At 42.2% G+C, this 26,999-nt stretch overlaps 3 protein-coding genes across 4 annotated transcripts; all 3 read right to left on the reverse strand.

Moving 5' to 3' along the window:
- Positions 1–10,607: 10,607 nt before the first annotated feature.
- Positions 10,608–13,833, reverse strand: snx10a (sorting nexin 10a). Its single transcript, XM_029443320.1, has 7 exons — positions 13,529–13,833; positions 12,319–12,379; positions 12,038–12,124; positions 11,852–11,952; positions 11,621–11,719; positions 11,216–11,407; positions 10,608–11,121 (listed from the first exon to the last, which is right to left on the reverse strand). Exons 2-7 carry the CDS (start codon positions 12,361–12,363, stop codon positions 11,007–11,009), a joined length of 639 nt encoding a protein of 212 aa, XP_029299180.1. The 5' UTR covers positions 12,364–12,379; positions 13,529–13,833; the 3' UTR covers positions 10,608–11,006.
- Positions 13,834–17,041: 3,208 nt separating this feature from the next.
- On the reverse strand, positions 17,042–19,653 carry cbx3a (chromobox homolog 3a (HP1 gamma homolog, Drosophila)). Of its 2 annotated transcripts, none has more exons than XM_029443992.1 (5): positions 19,511–19,653; positions 18,459–18,612; positions 18,094–18,250; positions 17,831–17,925; positions 17,042–17,666 (listed from the first exon to the last, which is right to left on the reverse strand). In XM_029443992.1, the coding sequence occupies exons 2-5, from the start codon at positions 18,602–18,604 to the stop codon at positions 17,540–17,542; spliced, it is 525 nt and encodes a 174-aa protein (XP_029299852.1). In that variant the 5' UTR covers positions 18,605–18,612; positions 19,511–19,653; the 3' UTR covers positions 17,042–17,539. The 2 variants fall into 2 exon arrangements, with proteins under 2 accessions (XP_029299852.1, XP_029299851.1); XM_029443991.1 differs by having other exon boundaries at positions 19,318–19,579.
- A 189-nt stretch (positions 19,654–19,842) lies between these two features.
- Positions 19,843–26,665, reverse strand: nfe2l3 (nfe2 like bZIP transcription factor 3). The gene is made up of 5 exons (XM_029443475.1): positions 25,798–26,665; positions 23,885–23,965; positions 23,220–23,333; positions 22,238–22,700; positions 19,843–22,127 (listed from the first exon to the last, which is right to left on the reverse strand). The coding sequence occupies exons 1-5, from the start codon at positions 26,311–26,313 to the stop codon at positions 21,352–21,354; spliced, it is 1,950 nt and encodes a 649-aa protein (XP_029299335.1). The 5' UTR covers positions 26,314–26,665; the 3' UTR covers positions 19,843–21,351.
- Between the last annotated feature and the right edge of the window lie 334 nt (positions 26,666–26,999).

The raw sequence follows: 26,999 nt of genomic DNA on the forward strand, positions 1-26,999 counted from the left end.
TGCGAGACAGGGCATGGCGGAGTGCCCTGCTGTTACACTCATTTGGTAGAAGTTTTCGTCCAAAGTGCGTTCAAACCACGTCGGAGCATCAGCTACATGTCATCCAACATTGGGAGTGTATTACTTTTAAACAAAACTCATGTTAAGTGAAGACGTATAGGTCTATAGCACAGAGGAATTACATACGTTAGGCTTTGTCTACACAGGCAACACTAGGATATATTTATGGTTGTTGTTGGTACTTTCATGTTAAGTGTTGACATACAGAAAAATATGGAATGTCATAGAATAACAAGTGACACAAGTTAACCCTACAAAACCCTGCCAACAGATGGTATGAGTTAAGTGTAAGACAGCAAATAAGGTAAATACTATACATGACCAAGGACGCTGAGGTGAGGTGATACATTATACAACGTTTGATGCAGGAAAGAACATGAGGCAGGAGTGCAGGGAGAGAGGAGAGTGATAGCTCTGCAGGGAGGAAGCATGAGACCATCTGCTGTTGGCTACCTGCTGTTCCCCATCTCTCCCCGCTCACCTTCCCTCTTCCTCTTTCTCCCCATTTCCCCTGCAGTCTATGAAGGTACTCAGTCAGTTAGTGTCAGAGAGCCGGCATATACACACCAGGGACTCCACACTCACACACACAGACTCAGACGCACATACAGTACAAAGTAAGCATTCACTTAATTTCTGGCTTCATATTTGATATTTATACTCTCCATTCGATGCGTGCTCGTTGTTACCCCTCGTGCTTCTTTTTCCCCTCTGTCTCTGTCACGATACAAATATGCATACATGACACACACACACACACGTACACACACCCAAAAACGCACGTATACAGAAAAAAGCAAACACACACACACACACACTGTGAGAGGGTCTCTCTAATGGATTCTGAAGATTCCAATTTCCCCTCTGCCACCAAAGACAGAAAACCCTCTGAGCTCAATTACCCCCGTCTCACACACACCAGACGAGACCCCATGCACACACACACACACACACACACACACACACACACACACACACACACACACACACACACACACACACTTGGACGCATCTTCACTTGTAATCATAGACACACACACACATCCATGCACACCTTAAGCCAGTGTGACATGCCGAGAATCACACAATCAGAGTCACGCAAGCAAACTGAGAGGAGTATTAGTCTAAGGTAGATTTTATGTGATAGAAGATAACAGGATGAGGGAGGAGAGAAAAAGTGAGGGGGTTGCCGGGAGGTGAGGTGCAGGGGGATAGGTCAGGATACACAAAAACAGAAAATGGTAGGATAGAAGATGGCAAGATGGGAAGATAGGTTGCAGTAAAAGATACAGATGGGAATATGGGAGCCAGCAGAACTGCAGAGGCAAAGAAAGATGTGAAGGGGATATAAGAGCAGACTTGAGAGGAGGTGCAGGCCTATGGCTTTTACAGAACCCACTCTTCCAGAAACCTTATTAAATTCTACAATTAGCTGAACGTCTCAGGCTATAAATAGGCTCACTTTTCCCATTCTGTGATGTCAGTCAGCGGGCCAGGCTTCGACTGTGGGGGAAACAAAACAATTTAAATTATAGCGAGGCTCTCTCTTTGTCTGGCCACCCTTTTAACGGGATAATTACTAGTCTATTCATTCGCGCTCGGCCGGGGCGATATATCACCTCACTGCGCAGCGGCCCCGCTTTCTGTGATAAACGTCCTTTACTGGGGATGTGGGGAAGGAGGGGGGAGGCTGAGGGTTAACGTGTGCCCGTTGATATCAGCTCACTGTCTGCCGCTGGCTTTCACCAAAAGCCTTCTCCGCTAGATTGAATAGCCTCCTGCCAGGATCTGGAGAGCACCAGGACTACTGTACCTTGGTTTCCAGAGTGACACCGACACCCTCCCGTGGGGCCCTGCGAGGAGGAAATGAGCAAGAGAGGGAATGAAAGGGAAAGAGAGAGAGCGAAAGGCATCTATTATTCAGCACGGCCCCGACCCCTGCATACGCACGCCATTAAAAATAGGAAATCCATAGCGGAGACAAATGGCTTCTAAATGAAGCGCTACAGGAGGAGAGCAGAGATAGGGACCCCTGTCACATGCGCTTTAATTGTCTCCCGGGGCGATAAGGAGATTTATCAAATTCATCGTGCCAGTTAGAGCTGCTAGGCCCACGACGACGAGCAGTTGGAGAAACAGCGCAGCACGTGTTTGTTCGTTCAAAGATACGCGCCATGAGACGGGATGGGCAAGCAATTAGAACGGTCATAAATTGTGCCAAGCTAAAACAACTCCGGAGCCAACTGACTGTTATGGTTAAATAAAACCCAAAGCATGGGCTGGTTCCTTGTAAGTAAAAACACAAAGGAGTTGCTCAAAGGACAAACAACAAGCAGTGATGGAAACGCATTTACTCAGCAGGTATGTGGTACTGAACGGCTGGTGACGTTATGGAAAGTACCTTCATACCCATAAACGTCTTCAGCGCCAGCAAAAATACTGCCTCGTCATCAGTCAAGCCTTTACCTAAAACGCTCTAATGTGAGGAGACCTATTTGACCTTTCTTGAGATCACAAGTGCTCCTCCCACCGAGGCCAGAAGGGAGGGGGGAGCTTGTGAAAGGGATTCTTTTTGATTTGCCTCTGCTGTAAGGGCAGCCACATGGGGTTTTGGGCACAAGGGAATGATTAGGGACTGATATAACATGCTGGGATACAATTTATACCCTAAAAAGATGAAGAGATCCTGAATTATGGAGTGGTGTTTCAGGACTATTTTAGTATAGTTTACTAACACTAAAAAGGCCGTCAGTAACACACAAACATGATGTTTTGTTAGTTGATATATTTATTTGATCTACGCTTGAGAACAAACCATGAATTAGATCAGGCTGGTGATATTCTGTATGTGTCGTATTGTCAAGCAATACTCTGTTATTGCAGAATCACCACGGCCCCCGGAAGACCACCACACCAGAGCTAGTTCATCACTATTTTTGCAATTATCACTGCCATGTGCAATATTTAATTTTCAAGCCACTTCTCCACCACTTTTATATATCGACTTCCTTTTAATGCGGCTACTTATTTTAACATACTTGTGTACTTAATTAATAATCTTTATTATTTGTATTAACGTGTGATTCACTTTATATGTCTTTGCTGTAACAATGTAAATGTCCCCGTTGTGGGACTAATAAAGGATTTCTGATTCCTCTGTGCCATAAACCTCCATTGTTGTACACAAACTATTAAAAACACATCAATGAGACACACTGTTGCTCTCGGGGGCGATGCGTTCCTTTACATGGACACTGTAGTTTATTTTAAAGTGCACTGCTGCCGTAACAAACAATGCAAAGCTGCAAATATTCCCCAAGAAATGTGAAATGTACTCCAGTTTGGCTACTATTTGCTAAAAACTACAAGGCCCCAGTATTATCTTTTTTTTTATTAATTTAATTCCAAAACTCTCAATTTTGTGAAAACAATCTTTTCAAAATCACAAATAAGCAACCTGAGTATTTTCTAAGCATCTGAGATGAACCCTAATATTCCCACACTGGCTTTATATTCATGCAGGAAAGAATTGTGTCAGTTTATGTGAGTTCAGTTGTTTATGCCATGCAGACACACAAAACCATAATTCCATGTGCAAATCCAAACAAACACAGTTTTTCGACAAACAAATTCCTGCTGCCACGCTCGTCTCTAATTTCCATTTACATTAAGCAAAGTGACATGTGCCCAGCCGCTGCATTGTAAGATAAAAACAAGTTTACTCCAGACTGAGATTCTAATTTGGTGTCATGCTGTTTCCATTTTAGCTCTGGAGACACGCGTACAAATATACATATTTGCTTTCTCAAAGCACGCAGAGGCATGCAGCGTGCAATTTTCTGTTGTTGAGACATTACAAATGACCCCATTAAAAATTAATGACAAAAGTAATTACAATTTAATTAGAAAATGAGCACTTTTTATGATTGTTACAATTAACCCCAACTGACGTTACAACTGACCCTAGTTGTGGAGTAGATTATACCAATGTGCTTCTCTGCTTTTGATAGCAGTGCGTTTCTCCTTTGAGCCTACACAGGATGATTTCAACCAGACAGATATGAGGGCTCTGTATCAAGTTTGAGGTCTCTGGGCATAATAACCACAGATTAATGGGGTGATAAAGTGAATGTGTTTCAGCAGTCCCTACTCTCATTTAGAGCTGAATTTGGGAAACAATTCCTTCTGTAAAATACATTTTGACAGTTATGGTCGGGAATAGAGACAGAAAGAGAGCAGGACAGAAAATATATAAAACCACAAAGTAAAAAAAAAAAGTGTTTGGCTTTGTATACCATGTAGGGAAAGTATGTGTGTGTGTGTGTGTGTGTGTGTGTGTGTGTGTGTGTGTGTGTGTGTGTGTGTGTGTGTGTGTGTGTGTGTGTGTGTGTGTGTGTGCGCTTTCTTTTGTGATGGATGGATGACAGTTGGTATGGCAGGTCATCTCCTCTCAGGTGACAGAGAGAGACGTTACAGCGCAGAGACAGCACAACCGCCACAATGGTGGGCAGGTGTCTGACACACACACACACACACACACACACACACACACACACACACACACACACACACACACACACACACACACACACACACACACACACACACACACACACACACATATCCAAAGCATGCACCTAAATGCAACATGAAGATCCCCTTCTTTCCTTCCTGGCTTTTAGCAGCCTCCCATTTCACCACCCTGTCACCTCTGTCCACCACCTCTGTCTACTCATCTCCTTCACCCGCCTCCCCCCCTCCTCCATGCTCCCTGTAAGTGAGCTGTCTCTTTGTGGGCGGCGGCCTTCTCGTCTTCCTCATAGCCTCAGACCTGAACCCGTCAAACGCTCACCCCCCCCTCCCAATACCTCCCATCCCAATCAAAGGGAGCGGCATGAAGATTCCACACACCTCAGGCAGGCGTGAGGCAATGGGGGAATGGGGGAGATGGAGGGTTGGGGAAGTAGGGGGTGATTTAGGCTGTCAGGGCGCCAGTTTGGTGGAGAGATGGGGCTTCTCTTCCTGAGTCAGACAGGGCCAATAACTCATTAGAGAGAGAGAGATGTAGAGGTGAAGATGTGGCAGAGAGGAAGCGAGGAGGAGAGGGAGATGAGGGGAGAGCTCCTTTCTCTCCTTCTGTCTTTCTCAACCCCTAACTTCAGTCTCTCCCCTTTTTCTTCGGACCCAATCCTCCTCATCTCTGCTTTTTTTTATTACCCACCACCCCCCACCCCACACGCACACATCCCTTCCCCTCTTTCCCTCGGCAACTCCCCGCAAACCCCCCCCCCCCCCCCCCTCCTCCTCCTCTCCTTCCATCTGTCTTTCTTGCTGCAGTGCCCATGCTGCCAGGCAGTATAAATCACATCTCTGGGCTTGGCTGCAATGGGCCTGAAAATAAAAAGGCATAAAAGTGTCGGGATGAGCTACGGGCTGGGGGGGAGAATTCCTTTATGATGGGTCTAAATCCTCCTCCCGCCACGCATCCTCCCGGCACACACACACACACAGACATACACACACACACACGCACACACACGCACACAGACATACACACACACACACGCACACAGATTGCTTGTAGATGCATACACATGCACAACATACGCCTCTACTTTGATGATCCCCCAAACAGAGCCGTATGTCTCTCTCTCTCTCTCTCTCTCTCTCTCTCTCTCTCTCTCTCTCTCTCTCTCTCTCTCCCTCTCTCTCTCTCTCATATACACCTGTTCAACCCTCCAAACACACACACACTCTGCCACACATCATATTAAGCTCTTTGTTGGCTGTGATCAGAATGGAGATGTCCTCTCCCTGGGCCTTGTCTTTAAAGGGACAGTTCAACTCAAACTCCAGTCTATATTTTACATAGAAGCCTTCTCTGTCATCCTACACCTCACACTTCTCTTACTGTAAAAAACATTTATCAATTGAAAAATTATGAAAACCAGCCCTTGCAAAATGATGCAGATACTAGAAGTCACAGGTGATAAAAGGATAATGCTCCTGCAGACGGGGACTTTCACATTGTGGGCGCATCAAATTATTGATTTGTTTACAAAAATAATACACAGAGGTAAATGCAATGGATGTGAGAGTAAATGTGCTCCAAGTACCTGAAGTCGTCCTTCTTTAATGTCTAAAATGGATTTTTACCAAGGTTGTCACCCTGGATTATGGCACAAAGGAGAGTCACTTCACTGTGTATAATGGTAATTGTGGACAATTTATGATCTCTCTAGTCTCCATCTATGTATCGTTCTGAGTAAATAAACTAATAAAAAATGATTGAAGTGGCCTATAACATATTGAAATGAACCTGCTGGCAGAGATGCATTGTAAAGGTTGTCTAAATGATTACAGGAATGAAGATGGAGGTGAGTGAAAGCACGGCGAATGGGCGATTCCATCACCTGCTAAAATCAACCTATAGCTCAGAGTTCCCCTTTAATCTGCGTCCCGATGTGCACTTTGTCAATTCTATTAGATCACGCTGTGTGTGGTATTAACATAGGCACACACACACATGGAGTGATGATGATAATGGTGAGCACCTCCCTAGGTGAGGCCTATTCAGTCACAGTGGGAGCCATCTCAGACCTAATTATGCTTGGTTTGGCGTTTTAACTGTATTGATCAAAACGCTGAAACAAACGAGAAATGCTTATCAAGCTGGAAAAGAAGAGCCCTCAGGAGTTGGTGTGTGTGTGTGTGTGTGTGTGTGTGTGTGTGTGTGTGTGTGTGTGTGTGTGTGTGTGTGTGTGTGTGTGTGTGTGTGTGTGTGTGTGTGCGCTCTCCACAGGAGTGAGCGAGAGTGATGGCATAGGTGTAAGAGGTGGTGAAATATTGGTGGTTATAAAAAAAATTGCAATTCTGAGCTTATGAGTAATTAATTACAGCCTCCCCTCCTTCACCCCTTTTTACCAGCCATTAGAATTACTGCCACACACATACACAACCATATATTTCTACACATATATGTTCACACACGCAGGCCTCGGGACATGCACAAACACACACACCCAGGATCATGCACACATTCGCACACACACACACAAATTAGCTCGTCCATGGCAGCACTAAGTGTACAATACCCTGCTCTGATGAGCAAGCTCCCGTCGACCTTGGAACCCTCTGGAAAGACAATGCAAGGGGAGCCATGCTGCGAAAGGGAGGAGGTGGGGGTGGTGGGAGCAGATAAGGTGGTGGAGGGAGGGATGGAGAGAGGGAGACAATAAATGAGAGAAGGAGGGAGGGAAGGAGAGACAGAGAAAGAGAGAGAGAGAGAGAGAGAGAATAAGTGGTGCTGCTCAGTATAGGGCAGGAGGGCAGTGCTCCCTCCCTCCTCTCCATCTCAGCTCATCTCGAATGCAAATGTGGTTTCTATACGGTTCCTTTGTGCCGCTTCTAACTGCTCCAGAGAGAAGCAATTACAACTGCTCCATTCACTCAGAGAGGGAGAGACACGCATGGATAGAGAAGAGTAATTAATAAAGAGATAGGAGGGATGAAGGAGGAGGTGAACTCGTACCTGTGGAGGATCTTCAAGTAGGATTGAAGCAGGGTATTGATTGTAGTGGCAGCTTTGTTATTGACACACACAGTCATTGACGAGAAAGCTGACCTGGCTCATAATTTCTGACCAACTACTCTATGAAAGGTCAAAGGTGAGAAGTCAATACATCGAAAGTGTTATGTAGAGAGTGTGTAATACAGCGTTACACTGTGGCCCTTATTATGCCGGAGTCGTTATTCTCCCAATCACTGCTTCAGGGCGCTTGAATATATTGAATGAAAAGAACTCCACGTAGATATGACATCACCCTCCATTCCTCTCCGTCTTCCTGCAGACAGATAGTTGCAGTGTCAGTGCCGTGTCCTATTGCAGTCACAGTGGCCGGGCGAGGTATGGTGGGAGTTTTTATGGCAGTCATTTGGGCCGCTAATATGTCATCTCCATTAGCCGACTTTTAACACTCGCAGATAGATGGCCCTGTGACATTTATCTGCGCACAGGTCGTATTTTAGCTGTTAAATGGCTGGCGATGTGCAGAGTGCGTGCAAAATGAGTGTGTGTGTTTTAGGCGTGCGGTGGTGGGGTTGGGCAGAGAGAGAGAGATGCATTGACTTTTAATGATGCTCTATGCAATAGCACTTTAGAGGTAATAATCACAAATACAATGAAAGTTGTCACCTTTGACCCATCCTCTTGCCCGGCGCAAAAGAGAGAGAAGAGAGAGAAGAGGAGGCGGCTGCGAGGTCGACACACACAGGCCTCCTTTCCTCAACAGTTGGAGAGCTGAGGTACAGTGAGCCGGGGCGTCCAGGGCGAGCAACAAAAAACTACAAATGAGAACAGCTAATTAACTTAGCAGTCTACAGAGAGATGATGAAGGTTGAGAGAGAAAGAGGGATGAAAATAGGAAGAGTGGTGGAAAGACACTATAGGTGCAAAAATAAGCGTAGGGGCAGGGTTAGAGTTACACAGGATAATTGCTCATATGGATTTTGCCATTGTTGGCTTTTGTAGGGTCAAGAAGGTGAAGCCATTCCCTGTGGTGGCTTCAGGTGAAAGTCCAAATGAGCTAATAATTTAGACTCATAATCTAATGCTAATATTGACGACCAAGTCACATATTGAAAAGCATTAGAAAAGATTCCTACTATAAAACAAGTTGTAAATATGATATACCATCTTGTCATTTAACTCGTCACAGCTGAACCTTCTCCCCCCCCGCCCCCCGTGCTCATAAAAATACCATCCACTCTATGCTGCATCAAAAAAACTGAGAATATGTTCCGTGTTATTTTATGTGTTGCCTTCAGGAGCTCGGTCACCTGTCCAGAGGCACTGAAGTTGACTAATGTGACAGAAAATTAACAATTAAAAATATCATACAGGCCCAGAGCCACCGCAACGTGGACCGTTCACAACTCAGTGGACACTCTAATTGCTTTGAAATACAATTGGGTTTGGGCTTTGTTTGGTGTTTTGGAGGTATGAAGCGCATCAATGCACACTGGAAATTGAGTTATAAATTACCGAGCTGAAATAGACATGTACGGTGAATACTCAATATCCAAATGCTAGATGTTCTCCGTTACAAAGAGGCAGATACGTGCGTGTACACACACACACACACCAAATCATAAGATGCCACCACTTGAGGTTGCTTTCATTTTGTTAGAAAATTGACTGGCTCTGAACCAAACAGTGTACGTGTGTGTCGTGCTGTATGGCTGTCATGGGGGTACGTTGATAAGGTCAACCTCAACAGCAACAGAGATGGAGAGCTCCAACCACAAACCATTGGGACTCAGGAAATGACAGTGGATGAGGAAAAGAGAAGATGTTCATTCATCCACAGCTTTCCCACCAGTGTGTGTGTGTTTGTGCTTACAGCTGTCAGTGTTTCAGACACTCCACTGTGTGTGTGTGTGAGAGTCTGTGTTTGCCGTATGAATACAGCTCAGTGGCTGCGGTGTGAAGTCACTGACAGCTTCATTATGGCTTGTGCTCACAGGGAGATAGCACCATCCAGGGGAAGGAGAGAAGAGGACAGAGACGGGGGACAGGTCATGTTTACTGTTGGGCCGGCCCATGTCAGTCCAGCAGTTGGTGTTGGGAGGGGTGGGCAAGGACAGCTGCCGTCTCCTTTAATGAGCCTTCATTGCTTTCATCAGCTTTCAATTTACAGGGCTGTCCCGCATTCTTGCACTGCACACACACAGTATGAATCCGTCTCGTTGCTTGCAGGTGATTCCCCAAATGTCATCTTTATTAGTTAAATTAATTTCCTTTCTTTAATTAGACCACCTCACCTGGGACAGTAGTGACAGGGATGAAATGTGACCGGCACTGGACCCCTCTCGTCAATATCGCAACACTAAATATCTTTATAAATCAAACATGCATATTCACACCTACATCATGATTGCAGCTTATATAGAGCAGTGAAGGGCACGACAACTGGAAGAGATTTAATATGTAGTTTGTTTTTTATTTTTATTAAAGACCTCAGTAAAAACTCTAGAACATTTAACAAAAAGTGAATAACCTTTATGAAGGATGAATTCTGCTCATAGTTTAGTGTTCCTCCCGGTCTCAATAGGGACATTGACAATTTTGTACAACCAAGATACCCACCATACGTGTACAAATACATTATGGCTGATAGTCACTGATGAGAATATAACAAGCATCATTACGTGTATTACAAATATTTCTCAGACACAGTGCAGCTTAATATTGAATTATTGATATGGACTCAAGGGCACAGAATTCTTGCACCAACAATGGCTTAAAGAGAAAAATAACTTTAAAAATGACTGATCAGCACATAATGAACTATAGTTTAAATGTCATCTGAATCAACTTTATCAGCAACCCCCCCCCCCACTGCATTTACTGTGAGGTCCTATGATGTCTACACTCCCTCTACTGGGCTCTTGCAACAATACAGGACTGCTGCACTGAACTCAGTCACATGTCAAGGTTTAGCTAAAGGAAAGTTCTGGACAAAACAATAAACATTTAGGAAGCAAGGTTGTTTTTCTTCAAAAAAAGACATTTATTCATCCATTAATAAATCATAAAACTACTCAAATATTTTGTCTAAAAATCCCTGTCTACAATTCAAAGCTCATACCATCCTAGGTAGAGCTTCAGCGCAGATAAAAATGTAAACATAGTAAATATTTAAGAAATCAACATTATGTAAGTTTACTATACATTTCCATAAAAATTGATTTTTTTTTATAAATACACACTAAATTACATGGCCATGGTATTGCTCTAAGAGAAAACTAAAGCACAATATTAAAACAAATGTCTAAGGGGAATAATAACAACAAAGTACAACAAAGCATTTTGCTCTTTGGAAGTTAAGAAAAGCAAGAGCTCCAATGAAGTGTCACAAGCAGCGCTATGGCCGTGCATTAGGGTGCTACAAGTGGGGCAGGGATCCTGAAAGACAGCTAAACAGTGGGTCTCTGTCGGAGAAGGGGACCGGGGTTCCTCGTACTGGCGTGTCCAGACTCTGACAGCCTGACGAAGAAGAGCTGCAGCGGGAGTAAAAGTGATGGAGGTCAATTCGGCCTTAGACATTCAAAACCCATTTCAAAAACATGTGAACCGTTCGCTCCAAGCTCGTACCTTTCACAGTCAGAGTCACAGGAGGCCTTGTCCTCCAATCTGCTCATGTAACTGCTGCAACGCTGGATCGCTTCAGCCACCGTGTACCTGGTCTTACCGCGAGCACACTTTTCTATCCTCGCGATGCTGAGGTCTGACTGGAGGAACAGATGGAGTCGACTGTCCGATAACAACAAAGGGGTTTGAAGAACACTAGAGAAGGAAGGATATCAAAGGGCACAATGTCAACCAGTAAATGTAGACATTTAAACAAAGATATTTAAACTGGTGTGAAGTAAGGCCCATGCTTTCAGCAGATTCATTCTTGTAAAGGAGGTGGGGGAGAGGAGGGGGCGGATTAAAAGCATACCACTAGATGGCAATCCTATAATGTGATGCTATTGCTCTAGCTGCACATCAACTCACTCTTCTAAAAACTCCTGGAAGCCCTTCATCCTCTGAGAGACCTGCACTGGGTTCTTCAAACTGAAGAACGGGTTCCAGGACGGCAACTTTGGCAACTCCCTGAGCAGAACAAAATGCACTTAGAGAACTTAATCCATGCTCCTTAAAAGTCGTATACAATGGAAATGTGATTTATCAAAAGTAAGCAAACGCACGTCAATAAATGATATGAATCTGGAGATATGAACATACATGATCAGAGCATTCTGTTCCAGACAATGACGCAGCCAAACAAACTCACTGTAACGCCGCCTTACACTGGAAGACTTTTTTCGAAAGCACATGCTATTGGTCTGCAAAAACAAAAAGCAAGTCAAGACACTTATCACACTCGCATTTAACCAAGACAAATACATTTATCTCCCAAATGGCACTTACATGTAAACAGATCTCATAGTCGACGTGCGTGTGCCAGAGGTCATCTTTAAGGAGCCTTGGGTCACGAACACAAATGCTGATCAACTCCTACACAATTAAAAACCAGCGTTCAGTTACGTGAGGAGTCGAAAAGAGGCACAAGTTTTACACTTTAAAAACACAGGCTGCGTTTCAGCTTAGCTATTTTCCACAGATCCTCAACTCAAGGATTTCAAACCAGTTGCGACTGCACAGACAAGACAAACAAGAGATCATGTGAACGAGCAGGTTTGACCACTCACAGAGTTTGACAGATTGTCCAGCATACTGTCCATCATACTGTCCATCGTTGGTACAAAAAGCCTGCAAGAGATAAAACAAATGAGTCTTTTGCATTGGAAGGGTCTGTTCCAACTGATATTGACACAAATGCACTACTGCCAGCGTGTTAAACATCTTCGTGAACACAGTAAAAAAATAAACACAGATTTAATAGGTCCAGAGGCCAAAGTCCTTAGTTTAATGATCTGATTTGGCCGGTGATTAATACTTTGGAGCAGATTTAGTTTAAAAGAAGGAGAACAAAGGGCAGGAGGATTTAGCTTGAGCCTAAACACCCCAATATGGGGACACACACACAAACAAATAAAGCCTTTCCTGGCACACAACAGGTAGCTTAAATAAGATTAAAGTTTAACAAGATGCAACAATCGGACAGAGCAAATTTGCTGGAACGCCGTGTCAACTTCTTCGTCGAACATGCAGCTTTTCCTTTAAGATTCTACAACAGTGTTCCCTGACATGACATATCTAAAGGCTCCGGCATAGTGCTGGATCATCTGCCCCTTGACACCTTAATGAGACGCATTCAATTTACAAGCACCGAGTCCAGCAGATCAATAAGTACAAAAAAAACTAGTTGGAAACAAAGTCCTGAGGTCACCTGAGTGACTGATACAATCTAATTAGATGTACCGTGTAATAAGACGTCCGAGACCGCCTGCTCTTCATCCTGACATGTTCCTGTTTATGCTAACAGGGCTGTGCATACAATGATCCAACCAGGCTCAAGAGAAAACAATTCAGTGCCATTCAATAAAGAAATCAATTAATCCCACACAACCTCTTTAGGCCAAATGGGGTCAAAGAATAGGAAAATCTCAACATAGCAACTTCCATTCTTTTCCAGCGACTATGGGTTACATAATGCAAATAAATTACTTTGTTTTAATGCTCTAAATAAGTCAGATTTACAACCAACGAAGTATGTCAACCATGTCATTCCAACACTAATCCAGGATCATATGGCTGAAAAAGAGCAATACAACCTACAGAAATGTAGTCTAATATCCTAAATACAACTTGAGGTAATAGGTAGGCTTACTTTCTACTACTAATTTAGCCAATGAGTAATTACCAATCCATTTCAAATTGATACAATCATTTAAAAAAGGAAAATGACATTACCCTACTAAATGAAGAGATAGTTCCAATTTCTTTTTTTAATCCTACCTTTCCCGTCCTCACTTCCCGAGCAGTAATGTGGTGTTGTTGAAGCAACAGGAGCAGCTCAGTGATGTGGCTCGATGCTCGGCACTGCGTGGACTGAACTGCTGCTGGTACAAACTGCTGCTAATACAAACTGTTAACTACTCAGTGCAACCTCTGTAGGCCATATCTTTATAAATTATATATCAAATAAAACGTCGTAAAAAATAAGTTTCGATGGTTTAACTCAGCCGAACAGACAGACAAGGATATGCCTGTTGAGAAAAATGTGCTGGCTGTGTCCTCGTCGTGCACCTGTCCCTAATTCACTGGGGGAAATCAGTTTAAATGGTATCACCTGGTGAGAGGAGGCGACCTAATGGGGAGGTAGTGGAGAGTATCAGGCAACAATAACATCAGATAATACCAATACACTCTGTTAGCTATAGATAATACATTCCCCATCAGTACTATTGATATTATAATCAAAGATGTGTTAGTTTTCAAAGCTTTGTTTTTTACATCTGCAATTTAGGTGCCATAACAAACCCTATTAACTAAAATACTTAGAATTAGCATTGAAATCTTTCTTGTAAATTATTTAATAACAAGTAGAGGACTTAATCTTTAAAATTAACTAAGTTATTTAAGTGTATATGCAGTAAAAAAAAGACAAATAGTTTTCTAGTAGTTTTACATCACAGGTGCTTTAATCTGTTATTCAAATGTTTCATTACTTGCTTTCAATCAATTTGTTCCTAATGACTTAATATCTCAGTTTTCTGTTTTAATTTGTGCTTTTTAAAAATACTAATGAAGGGAACTTGCACACAATATGCCGCCCATGAAGTTTTAATAGATGCAATAGAATAGATGAATGAACTTAAAGGTTTGCACACTATCAGCGGGGACAGACACAGATTTGCTCACATGTGCTGTGTCTATTTTTGTTTGACCTAATATGCAAATAAACTAACTTTCTTAAAATAGTAATAATAATCCGAGGGTTTTTTTATTAACTAAGAAATAATTAAGAAATATTTTAACATTTTGATATGATGGTTGTTCCTTACAGTAGTTTATTCTCAGGGTCCCCAGTCTGTTGTCCTTGTATGTACAATGTGTTGGTAGGATGAGGTTTTATTAATAAAAATACCATCAATTCATTACGGTTCACTTAAACCAGGGGTGTCAAACATGCGGCCCGGGGGCCAAAATCAGCCCGCGGGATGACTTTGCAAAGTGTAAAAATTAGTTGTTTTGATCATAAAGTAAAATACAGTTCCAGATACCTGTGACAAAATGTGTTGTGCCTTTGTAGACACACTGTGATCTGTAGGTTGTAACACACATGTGTAAATTATAAACTGATAATATTGTTAATATTGCACCTTTTTTTCTTAAGAAAGTTCAGGTTGTTCATAATGTTTTGTAAAAAGATCAAATTTGAAGATTTCCAGAACGTACTTGTAGTTTCTTGCACTAAAACGAAGGGAAACATTTGGAGTTGTTGTTATTTAAAGGTTATTATGCTGTGATTTTTACTGGTCCAGCCCACTTGTGCTGCATGTGGCCCCTGAAGTAAAATGAGTTTGACACCCCTGCTTTAAACCAACACCAACAATGTTCACAGTTTCACTCTCGATTCAGCTAATTCTCCCACCAAATCACCAGATATAACATCTACATTGGTCACCTTTTACTCTTTCACCAAGTCTGAAATTAGCAATGTTACTCTCCTGACTAAGATTTATCCTTTAAATGCCAGGCCACACTTTGCACTACTGTCACCACGTGTGCACATTCTGCCTGCAGTTACAGTTTAGCTTTAAGAAACAAATCAAAGAGTTCTTACCAAAGTCCTCAGAAGTAAATCCCAAAATCGTATCCAACCCAGGAGTGGAAGTAAACAAGACTAGTGGGATGTGGCCTTCTATTAATGCCCTTCTACCTCAGCTGTGGTCAACTCATTTGCATATAAAGGGATCTTTATCTTTGGTCAAGTCAGCAGAATTAAGTTGTTCACTTGATGCTATTCACTTTCAAATTCTCATGATCCGCTACAGTACTTCTTTGAAGTCTGAAGCGAGAACATCAAATTGTCTGGTTATGGAATAAGTGAAATTCAAAAAGTGCTGACGGGAGAAAGAGGCTGACTCAGGGGGAAATGCTCCATGTTTTAGACTATAGACAACCATCATGTGCTGTACACAAAGAGCCACAGATAACATCTGGGTAATATAGTCCGGTAAGTCCACACAAAGTCCTTTTCTTCACTCATTTTCAGATCTCAAACCGTTGGATGTTAAATGACATTAACATTATAATATGCCACACAGCGACATGAGGAAACTGTTTTCTCTTTGGAGGTGCTTGATTATGGGGTGACTCTTGTTTTCTTTGTAGAGACATGTTTAGGGGTGTTGTAAAGGGGTGTGTGATGATCGGAGATTAGCATACAAGGGACGGCTGTGCTGCACTGATTAGAGCTTTGATTGAATCAAAACATATTTCAGAGTGAAGATGTCCCATTTGTTTAAACTAAATGTAGTCTAAAACCTGCCACTGTACTTGTAGGTTTGATTTCATGTGGGGATTCATTTCAATAGGGTCCTTATTGCAGGAAGCACAGCTTTTTATCATTATCAACATTGTTTGGAAGCTGCCACTCGTCACTGTGTCTGTTTAAGGATGTGTCATGAGGGGTTGCTCAATGGAGAACCAAAACTCTTGCACGGTGCCCTAGAAACATCATCTACACTAATTCTCAAAGGTACAAAGTCCATCTCCAATGTCCTAATGCCAGTCATGAGACTGTTCCCCACACTGCTGCAGAGGTAGCCATGCCTTCTGGTGACATAACCCGAGTGGGACCAATCACTGCTGAACTTGTTTGTTACAGGACGTACTGAGAAGTGTGTGCCCCACAGACAGCGGTTGAAATGATTTACTCAGGGGAAAGTAGCCTCAATGGAAAAATAAAGGCTTGCATTCCTAAGATTAAGAAGTGAAAGGTAAAGAGTGAAGAGGTAATTAAAGGGCTGCATTTAGTAGAATAAAAGTATAAAGTTTCTCTGATCTAAATGCTTCAGTTAAATAAGGAGATATCGATATACAAATGTCTACATGTATGTATGTGTATGGGCCTTTTGAGTTGCCACCACAGTGAACATGTGACTCAGCTCTTTAAGACTGGACAAGTATTAGTGTAATATCTCAGACCGGTCAAGTGCAGGAAACGGGTTCGAGGTCCAACATTAGTTCATACATTCTTAGTCGTCAGCTGAATGTCTTCCTAACTGGTCACAAACTCATTTTGTCATCACTTTTCAGTTTCGATGCATTTGCAGGCACCAAGGGAAGGATTTAAATTTGGATACACACATGTGTACATGGAGCACCATACAAGGTAAGAATGACCCCAAACTGGGACAAAAATAAGTTAATTATGACAACTTTCAGGTTTCAAACCAAATCTGCAAATATTTGCCAATTCTTAAGACATATTTACTTGGAACAAAAAAATAAGCGGTGCAATTTGGTTACATAAAACCTTTATTAGAACTTCAAATAATATTTAAAGACCGTATACAAAATGCACTGAAGAACAAAACATTAGCACTAGTGTGGGAAACAAAAAACCAGCGTTTTACATAATATTGAGACGGTGATACAAGGAGGTGGTTGAAACCATAACAGACTAAAGGAGTCGTTTAGAATTTCCAAAGTTTGACCAGATATGAATATGGACAGTGGTGAGTTTCATCAAAGAGTATGCTTTCTAAATTGCCATCGCATCAATCATTATATGATATACCGGAAGACTTTTATTATCACAACATCACCACCTGCTCTCTTACAAACGGTTTGGCTAATATTTACAACAACATAGCTCTCCTCCACAGCCAAACAATGCGAAGGCCAAAACATCTCTGAAAATAACTAACCTAGCTAAAACTAAAAAAGGCAAGCCAGAGGAGAACATTCTGTCCTGAGGAAAAGGGTGTAAGTGATGCAAGGGACCAGAAGACAGCACTACTGAGCCTCATCCTCTGGACAGGAATGCCATGTCAGTCTCTCCTCGTAGAAGGAAATGACCACCTGAGGGCAGCGAGTGTTGGCCTCCCGGGCAGGGACCAAATCTGCTTCATCCGAGTCTTTCCTAAAGAAAAGTGCAAAGAGGGAGAAAAACATTACGGCATGGATCAAATCTTTTCACCTTTAAAGTTAGACGTTACTTAAAGTGGAGGTTTCAGCCAGGTAACGCTGTTACAACAGCGTTGTAGCTGAACGCGCATAAAGAGGACTATTTCCTTCTGTACTCACCACTTCATCAAGAACATCAACTCCCCGCTGCTGTCTGTTGCGCCAATGATCCGTTCTGGGTCGAGGTTCCTAGCAAAGCCGCGTGGTTTCTCAGCCTATAAGCAATGACAACAGTTGCTTTAACAATTTGTGGGTGGTCTAAACAACAAGGTAATGTTTACATGCGACAGAAAATATATAATTTTTAAGAAATTAGGATTCCCACTGCTCAATTCAATTGGCGTCATCTCTTGGCGTCAAGTAATATGTGCTGGAAAACTCACCACATCTTTCTTCTTAGCTTCTGTTTCTGGTTCATCTGTCGATGCCTTCCGTTTAACAGGAGCAGGCTTCTCCTTGACGTTCTTCTGTGCTTCCAAAAATGCTGAAATCAGCTCTGGACAATCGAGGTTCTCCTCTGGCTCCCAGGTATTGTCTGCCCTAAATGAGCAGGGAGAGGATCACCATATGCACCACCCCTAACAACAATTTCAACACAGATGCAAACAACATAGTTAACTGGCTTTTTTGCAGAACGACAGCATTTTTGTTTTCATGCAACCAAAAATAACTGGACAAAAGCATAGCACGACCCCATACCAGGGAAGCACTTCCAGCTCAGGGGCGGGGGGTGTCCCAGGTAACTCACTCTGTAAATCCTTTCCACTTCAGGAAGAATTCTACTTTCCCATTGACAAGTCGTTGGTCGAGCACTTTTTCTACAACAAATTCCTCAGGCTCCTCCTGCGTATCCTGTGCATCCTTCTTACCCTTCGTATTCTGCTTCTTGCCCATGTTGTTCACTAAAAACGAGAAGGAGTGTGATAACAAGAAGGAGTGTGATAACTTCAACTGTGAGGTTTTTGCAGTGCAATCTAAATAATTCACAATAAAAGCTATTGCTGATACACATGAAGTCGAAGTCAATAAAAGGTGAGACCAACGTAATCCACATCAGCCAGATAAAAGGGCCGTAAACGAACTAACTGTAATAACTATGAAGTAACGTTACAATTAAAGTAACGTTACATTTAAAGTGACGTTACATGAAAAAAAAACAACAACAATTTAAAGCTAGCCAAATCAAAACATAAAATGATGTAGGTTAGCTTACATGCTAACTGTAGCTAATAATATTTAGGCCTGGATGGTGGAGAAAACGCCATTGACTTTACTCTGCCACTACAATGCAACGTTGATTAAGATGCATATGCAACAAAAAATAATCTACGGCAGTAATGTTACATTAGCATTTTCATTAAGCACGTTACGGTTAACTCTAGGCTTGCCTAATATAAACGATCAAGGCCGGAGGATGCAACACAATCCTGAAATAGACAATTCTACTTTAAGCTAGCAGTTAGCTGAAATGAATGTAACTTAATCAAAACATTGCATAGCACTGTAAAATACGTAAGCATGCATTAAACAGAGTACATATGTAAGCAGGCTTCGATAGTATAGCTAACTAGCTAATATTGTTGGAGTAACGTAAGGACATAGCTCACTTTCTGCGCAAACTGCGTTGCCTGCTTCACGATCCAACTTGCAAAAGAAAGCTACCGTTAGCTTGCCTGGGTCAATCGATTAAAAAATTACGCCACGTGTTGTATGATGCAAGGATGCAGCGTTTAAAAATGAATTACTTCTGCATATACACCCTTAAAACAAAGAGTAACTGCTTCAGTAATGCCTTCTTACCACGCGGTCAACCTTTGCTTTATGTCCTGTGTGCAGAACTGCAGGCGCCAAAAGCTAGTCGTAGGTCTTCTACGGGAGCCTAGAAGGAAACGCGCTTCGTTCATTACCTACCTTTGTTTGCTCCTCGTGGCTAGGTGCTATTTAGACCTCAGTCCTTCACAGGCTGTATACAACAAGGAAGTATCTAAAACTACTGAAGTGTTTGGACTAAAAAAATGTTTAAGCGTATGTCCCCAAGTGAATTAATTCTAAATGCCATTCTGCCATAAAAAGTTAAGTATTCAAAGAAGGGTAGCTATGCTCCTAAAATAACAACACAAGAATGAGACAGGTCGTTTTTTCATCTTTTTTTTTTTTAATCAGAAAGAACAACGTCTGCAAGAGCATTTCAAATTCCCTAAAGCAAAATCATACTATCAACAGTCAACAATCACCATGCAATCAAAAAAACATTTGCCCCCATCAACAAAGAAAAACAGTTTGAAATGTATACAAACAAAAGTAAACTCGTGGTCACACCAGAAAATTAAATACACATTTGAGGGACTAGGAAAAAAATACTTCATGAGTTACACTTTAACTTTATGCATCTTTCTCCAGTTAACTCTCACTCACTCAGCTGACCGCTGTATAAAGATGTGTGTCCATGAATAAGATGGAAACATTACTAAATACTTATCTCAACTCTCAGATAATCTCAAATATATAAAAAGCAACATCCAAACGACATTCAATCATATTAAATAGTTGGTGATTGTATTTTTCTTTTTCCAGAAATGGGGTGTTTTAGGTCCATTAAGGCCCACAATAATGAAGAATTTGTAATGAGTGCATTTAGGTTGCCCTAGAATTTTATTTAGCCAATATCTATAACAAACTAAGCCGTGAGGTAGAATATAATCTTGCCAAAACGCTTCAGTAATTTAAAAGGGTTAAGCAAAAATAGTGCTTGAAACAAATTATTCAACATTAATGTAAAACATAAAAGGTGGTTGCCTCTTAAAAACATTTTTGTTATGATAATGTGCATCCGTGGATTATGTGTATACACAATAACCAAAACACTTATCCAATGCAAATTAAGGCCTTGTCAGTTTAATCATTGGTATCGTATATGTCATCAAGACATAAGGAAAACAACATTTCAGTACACATTTCTACTGAACAATACATGCCCTCAAATATCTGAAACAAATCTGTAAACTTTAGATATGCAATGTCCCAATATTCTCATCACTTTGAGATAAATTTACCATTATGAGAAGAAAAAAAACGATACTGCCATCGACAGTCTCATGATGCATATAAGCATTTCAGAAACTTTAATAAATACAATCTTCAACCTCCTTCTTATACTGAATAGGTATATATTGAGAGGCAAGATTACATGGAAACAAAACAAACAAATATCTCTATCCAGTAAGTGTCACTGTTGGCCATGTTGACTTTAGAAACATCTGGTTGTCTACGTTTGTTTGTAAAAACGATAGGACTCAATGACTTTAATGTTAACAGGCACAAAGAGAGACTGGTGGCATCGCCAGCAGCTTTGCTGATCCCTTAAACTTCCCCGGATGCCGTGTCCATCTAGAATTAGCAAAAAAATGTCCAGTGTGTAAGCTACATTTTTCCCCCCATGAGAAATTTTATTTACAGACATTTTTTTATTCATCTATGTTCTGAGTTTTCTTTTCTTTTTGCAGCTTTTGCCTATTTAGGCTCCCGACAGCGGTGAATCCACACACACTTTTGCAAAGAGGAGATCCCAAAACCAGAGTCAGGCAAGTAAGTTCAGAAATATCCAAAAACCTAAAAGTTCAAGTCTCAGTGGCAATACCGCATCATTGCTTTTTCTCCTTCTTCCTCTTGTCTGTTTTGTTGCCTGTTGATGTGGAGACAGCAGGCCGTCTTACAGGCTGAACCACAACTCTCCCATTAGCCCCGCACTGCAGGGTGAATCTTTCTGGGTTGAGGGGCCGTCCTGAATCATCCCTAAGCCGGGCCAGGAGGTCCCTGGTCAGCTGCTTTATCTGCTGGCCCACAGCACCCATTGTCTTGGCTGTAAGCTGTTTCTCCCTCAGCAGCTTGTTTCTCTGAGCATGCAACATTTCCACCTCCTCCTGCAGCCCAGTGATGGCATCTAGTTTGCGCTTCCGGCAGTTTTGTGCTGCAAGCTTGTTCTTTCCCCGCCTGCGGATATCCCTCAGTAGGGTCACCTGTTCAGGGGAGAAGCCGTGACCGTCAAGGACCTCCAGGAACTCCTCCACAGGCATGTTGACAATCTGCAGGACAGAGAACGGGATGCACATTGAACGGGCGCGCAGCTCATCACGACTCAGCTCCCGGTCATCAAACCTTGGCCCATCATCATCAACATCGCTGAGCGGCTCCTCTTTGATACCTTTGTGAGGAAGTGTAACTGAAGGCTGGTTGAAGAAAGCAGGAGATGAGTAGCTGTGGTCATGCCACACACTCTCACTCAGATCAACAGGGGACCACGTTGTGTTGTAGTCCATGATGCCTTTTGAGGGGACTGAATCTACCTCACTGCTGTAGCCTGTAGCTCCACACTCATCCTCACAGTATGAACTGGATGACGACGACATCTCAGATGAGCCTGGATGAGGGGGGAGTTCATTATTGTATTAGTAACAATTTCTTGGCTTCACAAGCCACGGCTATCAAAAGGTGTTTAATCTACAAATATGTGTAGAGATTTGAACCAACCTGGGGAGACGGGACCTCCAGAGCTGCTCTCCAAGGAGAGACCGGAGTCTGAGTCCAGGTCCTCGAGGACCTGTGGGTCTATGCACTCCAACGAGCCCATCAGCTGAGTGTCCAGCCCTTCCAAACCTAGCTGATTGATCTGGTCAAACACTGCTTCATCCAGACAGCCACCCAGTGCACTATTCACATTCCCAGTTAAATTACATACTGAAGGAAAGGGGAGAGCAGCCAGTCCCACTGCCATCCCTGGTGATGCGTCCGAGTGCGAGGAGCCTGTGGATTCCAGTCGGAAGAGGGTTCTTTGTTGTTGGGTGACTGGCCTGGGCTCAACTCTTTCAGAAGCCACGCCAAACACGCCAGCACTGGATACCATAGCATCATGCAAACTGACATCTTGGCTGATGGCACCAGTGATGTCTGTGTCAAGGTCTGACAGACGCTCAGTGACAAGGGAGTCCAAGTCCTACACATGAGACAAACATTTTAGCAGAAGTTTAGTCTTTGCGATTTTGAAAAACCTCCACAACATGCAGATCATCACAGGACGGTAACACTCTGCATTCTAACATACTGATGGTTCATAATAGAGATTATGCATCTGAATTACTGTATGCAAACCAATATTAAGTGTAAACCACAAGGGCTCCAGGGGTTGCATTGCAAAATGACGGAAAGGGTCGAAAGGTTTCCGTCATAATATATGATTACACGCTTTTGTTTTTTATGATAAAGGATATTTAATAGCATTTAATTTCAAATGTTGTAATAATAAATATATAGAACAAGCTTATACATTATGCATTCATAAGGGCACGGAGAGAAAAGATGAACGTAACAAGCACAAAGCAGATGAATGATTCTTTCCCTGCTGTGACAAATTATTTATTCTATTGTCCTAAAAAATTAAATAAAAACCGATAAATCGGTCGATCACTATAAAATACATTTTCAGGCATCTTATGAACATGAAAAGAAAACTTACATCAAGGTCGGTGACAGACAGAGACAGTAAATTGCTCCAGTGCTGGTCAATATCAATGGTAGGAGGATGCTGGCGTGCTGGATCAGACAGTCCAGTGATGCCTTCAAGCAGACTCTGAAATAAGCAAAAAGAAATGACATAGAATACAGCACTGACAGAGTAAGGGGTATGATTATGCTATTCCAATGTGAATTAAAGTATTTGTGGAAGAGTTCAAATGATACCACAGTAACTGCTTAAATATCACATAAAAACACAAGAGAAAAACTGTTGACAATGCACAAGAAAAATGTCACTAAATTATTAGGAAAGGGAACTGAAACACAAAGCCTTTCCCTGTAATTATAGTGCTTCAACATCCCTAATCTTACACGGTGTTCCCACAGTCATCAGAATGGTGCAATTAGAGTGATGAAGTCATGTTAGAATGTGAATTTCCGGTTAAAAATAGGTACGCCGTCACGTGACTGTAATTCTTATGCAGGCGTGACTTAGTGTATTGTGACCGACTTACTCAACCCTTCAGTGTGTACTCTTAAAATAAAAAGCAGTCTAGCCATGTTCCAGTAAACTTCAAATGTGACAAAACACTGATTCAACGTGCTACATTTGTAACAGTACACAGCATAACAAATGAAGGCAACTGTGACGAACCAGGATCGTACCTCTTGTTCCAGTGTGGAACTGTGAGCCAGCTGAGCGAGCGGGGCAGGTTTGTCCTCCTCTTTAACTTTAGCATCATCCTCCTGGTAAGGCAAAGAAAGGGAGAGAAAGGGGAGAGATTATTGGGGGGGGGGGGGATCAGGACAGCTGACATACAAGATCCTTAAAGGCTTCATTGCTGGATTGGTGGACCCCAATCCAGCAGTCGCAGATAATTAGATACCTTAGTAAATATTGAAAAGAACTGTTCTGACGGAGAACAAGTTTGTTTTAATAGGCAGTTGTTGTAACTCTGGAGGGAACAGAGCCCAGCTGATCAGACTACATTTAACCCCAACTTAAGTTATCGTCCCGTCAACTGTGGTGAGGGCCTTTTGTGACTCGCGTAAAATGCATTAGCAGCTGTTTTTGTGTATAAAAATGGGGCTCAGTACGTTTCATACACCAACAGTTAGGCTAATTACTCTTAGACATGCCCCAACCCTGTTAGAAGTTGTAAGACACTCCAGATACACAATGTACAGTATTTAATGTAGGTCACCAGCTGTCTGCCACAGACACAATAGTCTTGATGTGTCCACCACACACGCAGAAACATTATAATTGTTTCATGCCCAAGTGATAACAGGGGGTTGATTCTCACCCATACCAAAAAGAGAAAGACTGCCGAGTCGTTAGTTTACGTTAGTGCTAGGGGCAAAAATATGACAGACTACGTTACACCAGCACAGTTCTGCCCGAGTTTTGTCTGAGCTTGTCGACTTCTATTGTAGTAGTTTCCAGTAAATGTAGATAGTTATTGATCTTTACTTTCAAATATCTCAGCTGTAGTCCTCTCATTTAAAGCGTGGTTTCCAAAAACCACAAAATCTTGCCCAACAAGCAGTTAAGCCATTACTTACTTCGGTAAGGATTAAAAAAGGTGTGTCAACATCACAATATTAATGTGAACAAAAAACCCTGGGAGGGGGCAGTGTTCAAGTATGGACCACCGCTTTTGTGTAAGCAAACAGGGTGAGGGGCTAAGCCTCACTTCTCCACCTCTCAAGGCCCACAGCTGGCGGGTGAGTCTGAAGAAAAGGGATAAAGTTACACAATTGGCGACATCAACTGCCCTCAGGACATAACATTCACTAAGCAGCTGTTTCTACCCTGAGCTAGGAAAACAGGATCACTGAGAGAGTTGAATATAAAAAGGTCTGGGTGTGATTATTAAAACTATAATGGACACAGTCACAGATTACAGATGGCAGTTAACAACACGGAACATGAAACCACACATTCTCAATTGGTTATTATTTGTACTTATTTTCAAAAAGGTTTAAAGTTTTTAACTTATTTGCAAGTAGTAGTTGTACAGCTGTGTGGTCACCCAATACAGTAGTCTTATTTGTGAAGTTAATTCTACTGTTTGGACTATTCAGGAATGGCTGAAGTTCCTGAGTGAAGGGTGACAGGTGCTGCAGACATGTAATGCTGTACAACTGTCTGGCTGTTTTGTTAACAAGTTACTTGTTTAAAGAGACCAGTTAGGTGTTGTATTGTTTGTTTGGTAGGTATGGTATTGAACTGAGCCACCAAATTGCCACTGGATTGCAATTTGTGAATGCACATGAGAAGTTTTGCAAACATATGACCACATTGGTTTTTTTTTCTTATTCTTTCCTGGTGCACCAGGAAAGGTTACACAATAATAAGTTACTTGTTGGATGGAGACACCCATCATTGTATAACATGGGTTAGGGCTGCTAGTTATGTAGTGATAGCATTAGCTGCTCTGTTAAGCATTGAGGACATTTAAACGCTAGTACCCCACCTCAGTACTTTAGCTTGACAGCCAACAGTCTTGGTCGTATAGCATATTTAGCAGCAAAGTCTGTTTTAACTGTATGTTACATATCACGCACACACTTGCCTCTTTTAGAAACCCGCAGGCTCCAGTGCTACAAGGCCTTCCTCCGAGTACAGGGGATGTTTGGCACACTTCTTGGCCACTTTCAGGCAGGTGTTCACTGTCATCCCTTGCTTCGTCCCCGGTGCTTTCTAACCCAGAGTTGGTGTTAGTGTTGTTGCTGGTTGAAGGCCCAGAGTCAGCCTTGTCAGTTGTAGATACTTGGTGCACCAGCCATGCGTTCAACTGTGTGGGGAACCGTGGTGAGCCAAGGGTCCTCACCTCGTCTAGTAGGCGACGACTTGCAAAGAAATAGTCCAACTCGGGACATTTTGGGTGCACACTGTACCCGTCAAGATTGTCTCTCAAATTATGAAAGGGTGTCTGGGTGTAGGCTGAGCTAGGACCCAAGTTAATCTCTATCAGAGGCGTATAATAGCCGCTTAAGTAGCTGTCGATATCCACACGAACTCCAATCAAACTGAGTAAGATCGTCAACTGAATCAGGCCTTCCGATAAGTATTTTTTCGCGATTTGCATTTTCTAAATACTTTTAGAGCTGCAGATAATAGCGAAATACTGACCCAATAGTTCCTCTTTCCCGAATGGACAAAGGGAAAAGCCTAACAAAAGAGCACGCCTTCCCCTGTCAGACAAAGAGGTCCGCCTGTACCGGCGAAATCGTTGGATAGCTTTGCTAGCTATTAGCAGTTAGCTATCAGCTTTTATAACGGTTAATGGGAACCTCTTGACGCAAACATAGCAAAAACGTTGCTTTCCAGTTATTCGTCGGCGACACCTAGCTATCAAAACCTTCCTGATGTTTCTAAATTAAACAGAAACTGAAACATCTGAAAAGCTAAATGCTGTCACCGTGGTGTGCTGCTACTGGGGAAACTTCGTTTCAAGATTTGCATAGCTCATGCAGATTGGACAGAAGCGCTCGCCACAACAGATTGTGATTGGACGATAGAAATGTCAGTTGTAATTCTGACCAATGAGAGTTAGCGACTGTTGTTATGTATCGCCAGCCCTCACCCCATTTATAACAACACACAATGTTTACAGAAAAGAATAGCAGAAACCAAACTGATTTTACTTCAGAAATATATAATAATAATATAATAAATATTGGTCTGTGTTGTGTACATTTCCTACATCCAACAGTTCATTGATCTAAATTGGATTCTCAGGAACATGCAGTTCCGGGACGTTTGTTCTACTGA

The sequence above is a fragment of the Cottoperca gobio genome, chromosome 11 (genome assembly GCF_900634415.1).
Source record: "Cottoperca gobio chromosome 11, fCotGob3.1, whole genome shotgun sequence".
NCBI lineage: Eukaryota > Metazoa > Chordata > Actinopteri > Perciformes > Bovichtidae > Cottoperca > Cottoperca gobio.